Source organism: Schistocerca americana, chromosome 6, assembly GCF_021461395.2.
Source record: "Schistocerca americana isolate TAMUIC-IGC-003095 chromosome 6, iqSchAmer2.1, whole genome shotgun sequence".
Taxonomy (NCBI): Eukaryota; Metazoa; Arthropoda; class Insecta; order Orthoptera; family Acrididae; genus Schistocerca; species Schistocerca americana.
In genome coordinates, this window is record NC_060124.1 from 265,961,117 (window position 1) to 265,973,936 (window position 12,820).

General features: G+C 41.9%; 1 protein-coding gene across 1 annotated transcript in view; it reads right to left on the reverse strand.

The window, feature by feature from the left end:
• The window catches only part of LOC124620085 (lachesin-like), a 229,745-nt gene that overhangs the window by 200,692 nt on the left and 16,233 nt on the right, over positions 1-12,820 (reverse strand). The window contains exon 3 of the mRNA XM_047146754.1: positions 10,286-10,493. Within this exon, the coding sequence (XP_047002710.1) occupies positions 10,286-10,493 (208 nt within the window). The remainder of the gene's footprint in view (positions 1-10,285; positions 10,494-12,820) is intronic.

Here is a 12,820-nt window from a genome sequence, read left to right on the forward strand (position 1 = left end):
AGACATACCTTAATCAGAGCTTGGGGGATGTTCCCAGAATGAATTTTTTACTCGGAAAATATCCTCCAGGCTGTGGTTAAGCCATATCTTTGGAATATTTTTTGTTTCAGAAGTTTCACAGGAGAAGTTCTGTGAAGTCTGGAAGGTAGAGATTGAGGTACTGGCGGTAGAGAAGCTGTGAGGACTAGTCGTGAGTCACACTTGGGTAGCTTATTCGGTAGAGCACTTGCTCGCGAAAGGAAAAGATTCGGAGTTCGAGTCTCGGTCTGACACACAGTTTTAATCTGCCAGGAAATATAATACCAGCAAATAATCCGCTGCAGAGCGAACAATTCGTTCTGAGCTCTTCAGCTATATTTGTAGGTGTCATTGCGTTTGCAACAAATTTTGGTGTTACATTAGCTCATCTCTAGGTGATCATGTGGATACCACACAACCATAGTCACATATCTCATAAGTGTACCATAAGATGATTCACTGTAGCAGACATAGACTTGTTTGCACCATGACAACTATAATGATGGGAGACTGATGACCTCAGATATTAAGTCTCATAGTGCTCAGAGCCAACTATAATGATGATTGCCCGGTATCCACGATTTAATCTGGCCTGAAGATGGTGCAATGTAATACCAAAATCGATTTCAGTAAAATTATTTCTGCGTATCTAGCTCAAGGTGTCACCCCTTCTACGCACAGATACAGATAGCCTGCCTAAATCGTTTTGCAATTATTTTTGTTCTAGTGGTCTTAAGCGCCTTATTTAGTCCTGTAGATCACGCTTTGGGCTGTTGAGTATGGTTTTCAATGCCAAGTGTCTGATGTTATGTTGCGTTTATGTTGCGTAATGACATGGAGGAGTGACAGTGGAAGTTGGCGTAATAAGTACGGCGCGTGAGGGACCCGCGGAGGTGTGGCAGTTGTTACAGGCGTAGGACGGTGCCTGACGGTGACAAATGAAAGCCTCCGCCAGGCCCGACGATCGAGCCGCACGCCGCCTTATTAGGGCTGGTAATTGCCTATTGAACTGCGGACTTGCCGCAGCTGATTTAACACGCGGGCCCCATTAGCAGGGGGAGTGGGAGGTTGTAGGGCTGCTGCCAGGCGGTGGCTCTTCTGGCGGAGAGGGGAGTAGGGGAGGGGGGGGAGACGCCCTGCCTGTGGGCCTCACACCTCCATAACGCCTGTGCGCTTTACAAAGTACTCCATTTTTCAAGCTGGAAGGAAAAATGCTGATGGCGGCACAGTAGTAATTGTGAAGAATCATCCACAGACGTGGAGTAACTTCAGCCACGCCCCTGTAAAGTGTATTCTGACATCTGCTGTTCACAATGAATATTGGAAATGAAATGAGCGTATGGCATTGTTGGCCGGGAGGCCCCATCGGGGAAGTTCGTCCGGCAAGTGCAAGCCTTGTATCAGTGGACGCCACATCGGGAGACTTGCAGGCCGTGATGAGGATGATATGATGACGAGGACAACACAACACCCAGTCCCCGAACGGAGAAAACCTCTAACCTGGCTGGGAATCGAACCCGGGCTCGCTTGCATGGGAGGCTGGACAGTTGAGCAGGCGGACATGTTGGATATTAATGAACTAGGTGCCAATGTTAACAGTAATCTCACGTGTTCCGAAGATGATACTGCCATTTGTAGTGAAATACTGTCTGTAAAACTATGCACAAATGTTCCCTCAGAACTTGATAAAATTTTAAAATGGCGCAAAGATTGGAAATATGTATTAGACGCTCAGAAATGTAGAAAGGTGCACTTCGTGAAATGAAGCATACACAGTGCCTTATGACTAGAGTATCATCGATTCACAGTTACTGGAATCAGTCAACCCATGCAAGTGCCTGAGTGTAATAGTAAGGATATGAAACGAAATGATCAGATGGGCTTATTGTAGGTATGTTATGAAGCCGACTAAGATGCTTTGGAATGAGGTCTGCATTGCTTTATGTCCTTTGGTATAACCTTGAATTACAGTTAATGAGACCAGGATGTGGTGCTAGGAAACGAGTAGTTATAAGATGCAACTGAAATGTCTGAAAGGAGCTACTGGTCAAATGACATAACGAACGCCGGAAGGTCCTTTTCAGGACTCATAACTTCGTAAAATTGGATCATCTTTGCGCATTTGTCAACTTGATATCGAAGGGATAAGTGGAGCGAAATGCCAATATCTCTATAGGTTTTCACGGAAGTACCGCATCGTGCTTCACAAAAGGCAGACAGGAGACGAAGAACAGTTACAGAGCAGGGGAACAATACTAGGTTTAAATTAAAAGCCACTAACTTCCACTCAGTGCATAGCCTTGCAGTGTATGATTACGTCAAGAACCAAATGCTGGTTAATACACACTGAAAATGACACTTCTATTACTATGGTAACAATTGAAAATTCGACCATAGTCAACGTATAAAAGACCTAGAGACTAATTGCCCTAACCCTCTCTCATAATATTTCAGCAGCAATCAGCTTTATACCTTTGTGATTTAAACAGCCATTATCATCTGTGGGCTTAGAACAAGAGTGAGTTTAATAGTGAAGTGTTTGAAAACTAGAGGGAAACTGAAAATCTGAAATTAATTGATGATGCTGGAGACCTAACTATTACTCATTTAGTCCGCTGGACTAGAAGATGCACCCCTCTCCTTTTTTTAACAACTCAGTCTCATTAGTCACTCAATCATGTGCGGCGTACAGTGTTAATGATTTCCCCTACAATCAACACAGACCTTGTTTCTTACCGCTGGGGATGTCGATACATGTGACACGATCACATCCTAATCTGAGACGGAAGATAAAGAAAGACAACTGAATATGAAAAGTGAAAAGACGCTAGCATTAGATAGATAAAATGGAACTTCAACAACTGGAGAAGAATTGTTCGGATTATCGAAGGGGTTACTAGACGACGCATTTGTAGAGGTGAAGAGTAGATCCTTCGCTGGAGAGTGAAATTACTAACAGAGTACGAGAAACACCGTCTGAAAATGCAACAAGTGTCTCATAGCACTTGGTTGAGGACAGGAAAAAAAAAAGGGATGAAGCAGTAGAATCCTTAGATAATACCCCTTTAGCAGGAAAGCCTCGTCCATCAGTAGGAACCTACATTCGTCAAATTCTGCAACCAAAAAGTCAAATAACGTGATCAATTTGTTCGAATTTGCTAAACACCTGGTATCAGTATCCAGGAAAATAAATGACGGACTAAAAGGAATAAAAATTTATAATTGAATACCAAAAGAAGACCTCTCGCACGTACTTCTAGATTCTTGATTCCAGTTCAAGATGTGGAAACAAAATATGCAATCAAAATAATGAAACTTGGAAATGTAGCTGTGTTTAAAACAATACACCCTGAATATCTAGCTAACTGATGAACAGCTACATTGGAATAGATTTCCAGTATCCTAAAAACGTGAAATCTTCCACCTATGTTGAAGTATGTCGAAGTACTAGAAATAGTGAAACCAAGACCATACGAAACTAGGAAACTATCGTTCACTAATTCTTCTACGAGTCACATAGAAGCTTCATAGGCGTCTAACCACACTAAATTTTTTTTAAGTAATCGACAGACACGTCTCTATAAAACTGGTTGGATGCAGATCAGGGGTAGGACTAGTAACGATCAGATACTCTCTCACACACACAACTGATATCGCAAGTGAATGTGAGAAGAAATAAGTAGGTGTAGCTGATTTTTAGTATGTGTTATGACACTTTGTAGAGAAATACTCCTTTTGAAATTCAAGTGTGTTATCCCATATCGTTAACTTGCGGACCTACTTACCAACATGCTGAACGACGGATCAGATCTACTATGTCTGTTCTTGCGGACGCAACTCTCCACGCTCCTCTAACCTATGTAAGCCTCTTTACCCTTGAAAAACTTTCTCAACCTACATTTATTTGAACCAGCAAACTGCATTCATCTCCCGACCTTCCTCTGTAATTTTTACCTTCTCACTTATCTGCAATAAAAGTTTTATGATTCCTTCAAGTTTCTGGTAGCGTCCTATTAATTCATCCGTTGTTTTATTCAAGTTCTGCCACAAATTTATTTCCTTCCATATTCCACTCATTACCTCCTCATTGGATCCACTCATCTAAGCTTCAGGAATCTGCTGTAGCACCGGCTACCAAACGCTTCTATTCTTTTTTTGTCTGAATTTTCTGTTGTCTCATTTCACTTCTGTACAAGGCTAGACTTCAAATACCTTCAGAAAATATTTTATAACACTTAAATTTATATTCGGTATTAGATTTTTTTCCTTGAGAAACTATTTATTTTTCATTTCTAGCCTCTATATTATATCCTTTCGACTTCGACCATCATCAGTTATTTTGCCGCCCAAATTTCGAGGCTCATCACCTACCTTCAGTGTCTCATTTCCAATCTGATTCTCTCGCATTGGAGAATTCTTGATTTTCGTTTCTTGATTTTCATTCTATATCCCTGATTCAAGTCACTCTCTATTATGTTTAGCTTCCACATGCTTTGCTCTCTTTTATAGAATTACAATGTCATCGGCAAACGTCAAAGATTGGAATGCATCTAACAATTACTTGATGTCGTAGGATGCAAGTGTTTCTCAGAGAAAAAGAGGCGGTGCTTCTACAAGCCCGAAAAAAATGGGTTATGAAAGTAGAAAGTGAATGTTACGATAACCGTATTTCCTAACAGCCTTAACGTGGTTCACATAAAAGTCTTCCACTGAGGTAATAAATTACAAAATATGTCAATAATGTTAAAGCTGCATCCAAAGAATTCCATAAGATTTGTACAACCTTTGTAGTTTTAATCTGTTGCACTTTAACACCGAAAAAATATTTAAACTTTTTATATATGCTTTATTAACTCGATTAATCACATCTGGAGCATTTCCTCGAGACTGAAAACTCCATATAAGGGCTCAAGAAACGACAAGTTAGAGAAAAAATTCATAAGGTCACGGCTGACAAAGTAATTTCGAAAGATAAGATGTCTGACGTCAAGAAACGGTTTCATTGTTTTTTGGAGCAGTGTAGGACGTAAAAAGAAACGTAATTTCACTAATTCGTCAACTCTCATAAGCTGTTTTGAAGATTGTGCGTCGACCGTTGTGTATACATCTGAGTTCAGGATTTTATTTGTTGCACCACCTCACTGTCACCACAAGCAAAGGTCGAAGTACATATTAATAAACTGATTGAGGTCACACTGCGGTGAATCCCTCTTCTTGCATATTCGATTAACTTCAATCTCTCGACAACACTCCAACGTTCCTTTACGACAACCCAGTTCTCATCTCCCGTTAGACAGAGTTAGCAGTTAAGTGTGCGTCAACAATCATCGGGATGCGTCATCCACCGCTATGCGTCTGGGCTAATGAAAGCACCAGCTATTTACTATGGTTTTCATTACGGAACCATCGATAACACGCATGAAGTTTAACGCATAATGTAATAATTAATGAATCATAATGCGAGTTAAATAAAGGGCATGAAAAATTAGTTGAATCAGAATAATAAAAAGTTAAGTCAACACAATGGCTTAGTTAATGTGAATACTGCGTATCGTTGCTGCTGTTCACAAAAAAGAAGTATGATAATCTTACATTAAATCATGAAAGTTATGTTGTTTTCGACATTAATTAAAAAAAAACTACATAGCTAAGAATAGTCAAGATTGTGTGAATAGCGAATAAGTCATCTACGCCGCAAATAGAACTGAAGTCCATGATCTGAGGATTTGTTAACATGAACGTCATCACTGATACTGTTTCACTGTCCGTCAAGGACCGTCATGAACGTTCTTGCCATTTAAAGACCTCCTGCCGCAAAAACACACTTCACTCGAAAACACGTGAAAACTTATTAGTTCCTCCTCAAGATTCCTGCTCAAAATTCTATCGCCCATAAAATTTTAGTTTTGACATGATGAGGCTGCACTCGCAGCGCCCAGTCATTAAGCTGAACTCCTGCTTAAAGGTACCCATGTGAAACCAATGGATTCCTCACAGGTAGGCCGCCAAAGACGACAAGGCACTGCAGTGCCATACATTTATCACATCAGGAAACCAGACCCATTTAGCACGTTCAAATTATGTTTAGTATTTATTTTTAAATTACTCTTAATGAACAAAGTAAGAGGATATGGACTATCAGACCAATTGTAAGATTGGATTGAAGAGTTCTCAGATAACAGAGAGCAGCATGTCATTCTCAATGGAGAGAAGTCTTCCGAAGTACGAGTGATTTCAGGTGTGCCGCAGGGGAGTGTCATAGGACCGTTGCTATTCACAATTTACATAAATGACCTTGCGGATGACATCGGAAGTTCATTGAGGCTTTTTGCAGATGATGCTGTGGTGTATCGAGAGGTTGTAACAATGGAAAATTGTACATAAATGCAGGAGGATCTGCAGCGAATTCACGCATGGTGCAGGAAATGGCAATTGAATCTCAATGTAGACAAGTGAATGTGCTGCGAATACATAGAAAGATAGATCCCTTATCATTTAGTTACAATATAGCAGGTCAGCAACTGGAAGCAGTTAATTCCATAAATTATCTGGGAGTACGCATTAGGAGTGATTTGAAATGGAATGATCATATAAAGTTGATCGTCGGTAAAGCAGATGCCAGACTGAGTTTCATTGGAAGAATCCTAAGGAAATGCAATCCGAAAACAAAGGAAGTAGGTTACAGTTCGCTTGTTCGCCCACAACGTGAATACTACTCAGCGGTGTGGGATCCGTGCCAGATAGGGTGGATAGAAGAGATAGAGAAGATCCAACGGAGAACAGTACGCTTCGTTACAGAATCATTTAGTAATCGCGAAAGCGTCACGGAGATGATAGATAAACTCCAATGGAAGGCTCTGCAGGAGAGACGCTCAGTAGCTCGGTACGGGCTTTTGCTAAAGTTTCGAGAACATACCGTCACCGATGAGTCAAGCAGTATATTGCTCCCTCCTACGTATATCTCGCGAAGAGACCATGAGGATAAAATCAGAGAGATTAGAGCCCACACAGAAGCATACCGACAATCCTTCTTTCCACGAACAATACGAGACTGGAATAGAAGGGAGAACCGATAGAGGTACTCAGGGTACCCTCCGCCACACACCGTCAGGTGGCTTGCGGAGTATGGATGTAGATGTAGATACACAGTTTTATTAAAACTAGTTGAATTGAAATGAGCGCCAACCAGCGTTATTGATTTTCTGACCTTAAGAAACGTTCTACATTACATATTACTTATATATTAATGTAAATATTATACAGTGGAATTATGCACAACTTCCAAATAAAGAAAACAAATAAATAATCGCAAGTGGAAAACTGCATGAAATCATGAAAGAGCGGAATTTCCTGCTCTTTCACATTGTGCTCTTGGTTTTTATGTGGGACGCACCAGAACTGACGTACGGACGATGTAATTGCTGGTTATCCTCCATCAGACACCGTAATTATTTTTCTGTCGAGGAAATATCTTGTATATCTAACACAAAGACGTTTAGAAAAAGGATAAAGCCATACTGTAACGTATGCGACGTGACGTCACTATATGTGTGATTGTGGAGTACATTTAGTTCTAATCCACTACACTGAGACGTTTTAATGAATATCGTCGTTACTTTGGATCCAGTTAAATTTCAGGTAAATTATATTAGTACGTGTTCACTGTACAGGTCAGCCTCAATTCGACCTACTGTTTATGGATGCGGCCGTATTGATTTACCAACAGAATAATTTCAAATATTTCTTCAATCGCTGCTTATGAAATTAGACGGACAATACCGCGGTTCGATCGCTTCCGCATTGTTACTTTGAGCCAGGAAGGGCTTTCAACAAGGGAAAACAAGAGTTCACGCATCATCGTGGTGCACTGAGATCGTGAGGCCGAGATGCACAATTCGATATCCTCATATCTTACACTAGAGCATTTCAGTATTTTTCTGATATTGGCGAAGTGTTGTCCTTGGCTGTAAAGCGATATTGATGGGAATTAGCCACGGGTCCTTAGCCACGGCTCCTTATCCACCATAAGGAGCAGAGCGCAATCAGAGAATTTCTCCCATTACATGCTTACTTGCATTATCCTGCCTTTCCGGTCAGCACTCAGCACTTGTCAATCTTACGAGGATCCACCTCGTCGCTGCGATCAGCTACACTCGAAGGCCAAACTAAAGCCACTAACCCACGTACCGGTCAAATAGCAGTTGCTTTGATATTTGTTAATGGTGGTTCGTTTCACGTTTCTGCAGACGAATCTGTTGATGATTCACTCTGACACTTCATCCGTCTTCCTGGGCCAGAACTATTTTTCATTGCCATTTTCATAATTATTATTTTGTACTTTCGTACAAGCTTCAAGTTAGTGTTGAAAGGGTACAGACTGCAGCCTAGGCAGAAACGCGTCTTCTTGTGAGACATGATTTTAGCAAGCACTGGTCGTGCTGTTATCTTCTGTCCTCCAAATGAAAACACCATGTCAAGAATGCTTAGAAGTCTCAGGGAAGGGAAGATACAAATCGCGCAATGAAGGACATTGTATGTCTAATGGCAACTGTTAAGAGAAACTGAGACTTCACACACCAGTCAGAAAGGCAGGCGTAAAGAAATCAAATACAAGTGACGGTACATTGTGCTATCACAACTTTAGGTCAGCTGCTTAGTGTTGGTGAACGTATGGAGTTATTAATTCATTCACAAACCTACACACGTAAAAAAGGTTCTACAACACCCCAGTTCCCCGAACTTCTCAAGACAGACGTTGACTGTGGATATTGTATCACAGACCCAGTCCCTTTGACTGTTCTGAGATGTCACTAAACCCGCCCAAAGATGTAAACAACCATGCATTAGCAGCGCCTATTAGACGGAGGGGGTCCGACAGCCGATCAGTTCCACTCATTCCACCAGGAAGAAAGTACACGGCTCGTGTTGTCTGTAGTTCAATCATGCCTAGAGGGTCAATACCGCGGTTCGATCACGTTCGCATTGTTACTTTGTGCCAGGAAGGGCTCTCAAGAAGGCTAGTGTCCAGGCGTCTCGGAGTGAACGAAAGCGGTGTTGTTCGGACATGCAGAAGATACAGAGAGACAGGAACTGTCGATGACATGCCTCGCCGAGGCTGACAAAGGGCTACTACTGCAGTGGATGTCCACTATCTACGGATTATGGCTCGGAGGAACCCAGACAGTAACGCCACCATGTTGAATAAGGCTTTTCGTGCAGCCTCAGATCGTAGTGTTACGATTCGAACTCTGCGCAACAGGGTGAATGATGCGCAACTTCTCTCCCGACGTTCACGGCGAGGTCCAACTTCGCAAACACGACATCACGCAGCGCAGTACAAATGGGCGCAACAACATGCCGAATGGACTGCTCAGGATTGGCTTCACGTTCTCTTCACACATGAGTGTCGCATATGCCTTCAACCAGACAATCGTCGGAGACGTGTTTGGAGGCAACCCGGTCAGGCTGAACGCCGCCACACTGCCAGGGAGTGCAGCTAGGCGGAGGTTACCTGCTGTTTTGGGGTGGCACTATGTGGGGCCGACGTAAGCCGCTGGTGGTCATGGAAGGCGCCGTAACGGCTGTACGATACGTGAATGCCATCCTCCGACCGATAGTGCAACCATATCGGCAGCATACCGGGGAGGTATTCGTCTTCATGGATGACAATTCACGCCCCTATCGAGCACATCTTCTGAACGACTTCCTTCAAGATAACGACATCGCTCGACTAGAGTGTCCAGCATGTTCTCTAAACATTAACAGTATCGAACATGCCTGGAATAGGTTGAAAAGGGCTGTTTATGGACGACGTGACCCACCAACCATTCTGAGGGATCTACGCCAAATCGCCAATGAGGAGTGGGACAATCTGGACCAACAGTGCCTTGATGAACTTGTGGATAGTACGCGACGACGAATAAAGGCATGTGTCAATGCAAGAGGACGTGCTGCTGGGTATTTGAGGTACCGGTGTGTACACCAATATGGACCACCACATCTGTGGGTCTCGCTGTATGGTGGTACAACCTGCAATATGTGGTTTTCACGGGCAATAAGAAGGGCAGAAATGATCTTTATGTTGATCTCTATCCCAATTATCTGTACAGGTTCCGGAACTCTCGGAGCGGAGGTGATGCAAGACTTTTTTTGACGTGTGTATAATTTAATCTGCACAGTGAGACGAAACAAGTGATAGATGGTTAGTTTTGTGAGCTAAGCAAACTACTTCAGAAAAATAAGCGGCAATGAGGTGGGGTTGCCTTACCGTGCACGTCGATGCAGCCGGTCTGCTGCTTCATGACGCTGGTGTTGATCTGGCAGGTGTAGCAGCCGCGGTCCGACTCCTTCAGCTGGCGCACGTGCAGACGCCACGTTCGGAGCTGGTCGTGCGAGACTCCGACCCGCGAGTTGTGTGTCACCACCTTGTCATGCATTGTAAGCACGGTCTGGTCTTCAGAACGCAACCAGCCCACCTAAAAAGGGAAAATGCGGAATTGTACCCCGCCTCACAGAAAAATAGGTTTACTGTAATCCATTCACACAAGTCAGTAGGTTGAGGAAGTCAATGGAAACATCCCTTTTCTTCTCAATATGTTTGCGAATGAGAAAAACTTAGAGCAGCATATTATGAGGAAAGAATTCCTTGACACTCCACTGTATACTAGATTTCGTATCACAAGATACAGGTGTGGAGAAAACAATAAAATTCAATTGGAAATGTCCTAACATTAATGAAAGTTAACGATTGTTTTATCTAAATAAACACATAATAAAATTCTGAACAGGGCTGTCTTTCAGCAACGACTTATAAATTTCAACGGAGAAATAATACAGCCAACCGACACCCCTAAGGCGTCTTCATTAGAATGAAATTTTAAAATTTCACTGAGATGAGGACATCCTCAGTTGTGTCGAAAACTAGGACAGCGCACTAAGCAGTTTTTGGCAACGGGTTGGCTGCATTATTTCTCCGTTTAAGTAAATAAATATTTGACGTTCCTGAAATCGAATTCAGCATACTTTCGTTTAAAAGTAAATTATATTTGAGAATGTTATCAGCACTGATAACTGAATCTAATGTACCAAAGTTTAAAAAGAAGTTAACTCGCTCACACTAAAAGGCAAATGGGCGTTCCTGAAAGTCCATAAAGTTTCCTTAATGTCTCCTTTGACAATGTCATTGAGCGCAAGTAATCGGCAGATTCATTTCAAACCACATGTAAAAGGAAGAGCGTTGTCTGACCAAAACACTGAATCATTACATCCAGTGTAACCACGTAAAGCAGTTAGACATGTTGCCCTAACCTCAGTGTTAATTGGTGTCCACAGGTGTATCTGTTATGTTTCAGCTGGACCTATTATTGTGTTGATATAAACATTTGTCGTAGTAGTTTTCATTCAGTATCTCATTCATTACTTTATTCATGTGTTGCGAGTATTCTACTTTGGAGTGGTGTTACTAAACGCTCTATTTCTCTGATCTGAAGACAGTATGCTCGGTTTTCCAGGTAAAGAACATGGACTTTTCTAAGTCATGGCAGTACCCACTACGCTCTGTGGATCTGAAATTTGGGTTCCCACGCGAAAGGGTATGACCAGCGTCCAGGCTGCGCAAATGCAATTTTTCCATAGTATTAGAGATGCTCCACAGAATATTATGACAGAATCAAAATACCGAGAATGGATTACGAGCAGATTCAGTGCAAAAGAACACGGGTCTAAACAGAAAAAGGTGGTGGGAACATGTAGATAAAATGTATGAAAATAGGCTTCGATCGCAAATTTTCGACTACAGATGTAGAGGGACCAGACAGAGGGGAAGACCACCGAGGAGGTGGCCGGACGTTGTTGGCTTGAACAAGTGAATTCAGATGATGAATGAAGGAAATAATTAATGACAATAATAATAAGACGAATCACTGTGAAGTAAATAAGCATTTTACTTTATGAGATTTACCTGAAATGCTACTGTTACTGAAGTATTCTACGGAAAGATCGGTATTTGACGAAACAGGGAAAGATACTGGGTTTGTTACTTTAAAGAGGAACAGAAATTTCAACGCCAGGAAACTGTAACGAAGTGTTGACACAATTGCACAGTACTGACGGATTTTGTAGTCCCGGAATTTAATCCACAGTGTAAATCAATGTGGATTGTAAATTGGTAGAGCGTTCCCGGACTGCGACTTAACGTCAACAGCTTCATGTCATGGCAATCGAAGATACGAACATCAACTTGTTGAAAAACACTCCTTCTAAATTAAAATCTTTTAGTTCCAGCAACATGAGCTTCGTTCCATTACAGTCCGTTCACCACACGACGCAGAGTCACATTATTCCAGATGTAATGTTAACGAAAAATATTGACGGAGTAGGAGATACAGGACTTTAAGCCTCGCAGCTTTTGGCAATGATAATTATCAAGGTGTATTTCTCATAGACAAACGCACTACTACCTGTCTTCGCTGTATGGTTTGTAAGAGCATTAAACATTTGAGTTGTGACACTATAGCAATAACAATTGGACTATCACATCACATACTAATTAAGACTGAATCCAGCCAACAACAGTCCGCTGTTTAGTTTGGCGATAATGTATCAGAAAAAGCTGAGAAAGTCCTATGTAAGTTTCGGATTAGCGTCTCAGGAGAATACCATCACCATGTGCAGTAAGACTTCAGCTTCTTTCAGTGGCTTTCTTAAGGTTTGAGACATATTGTAATAGGATTTGGGACTTCAGATAAGTTACATGAGCAAGTGTGTGCACGGGGATAACAGTACCTCGCATCAGTGATTAAGT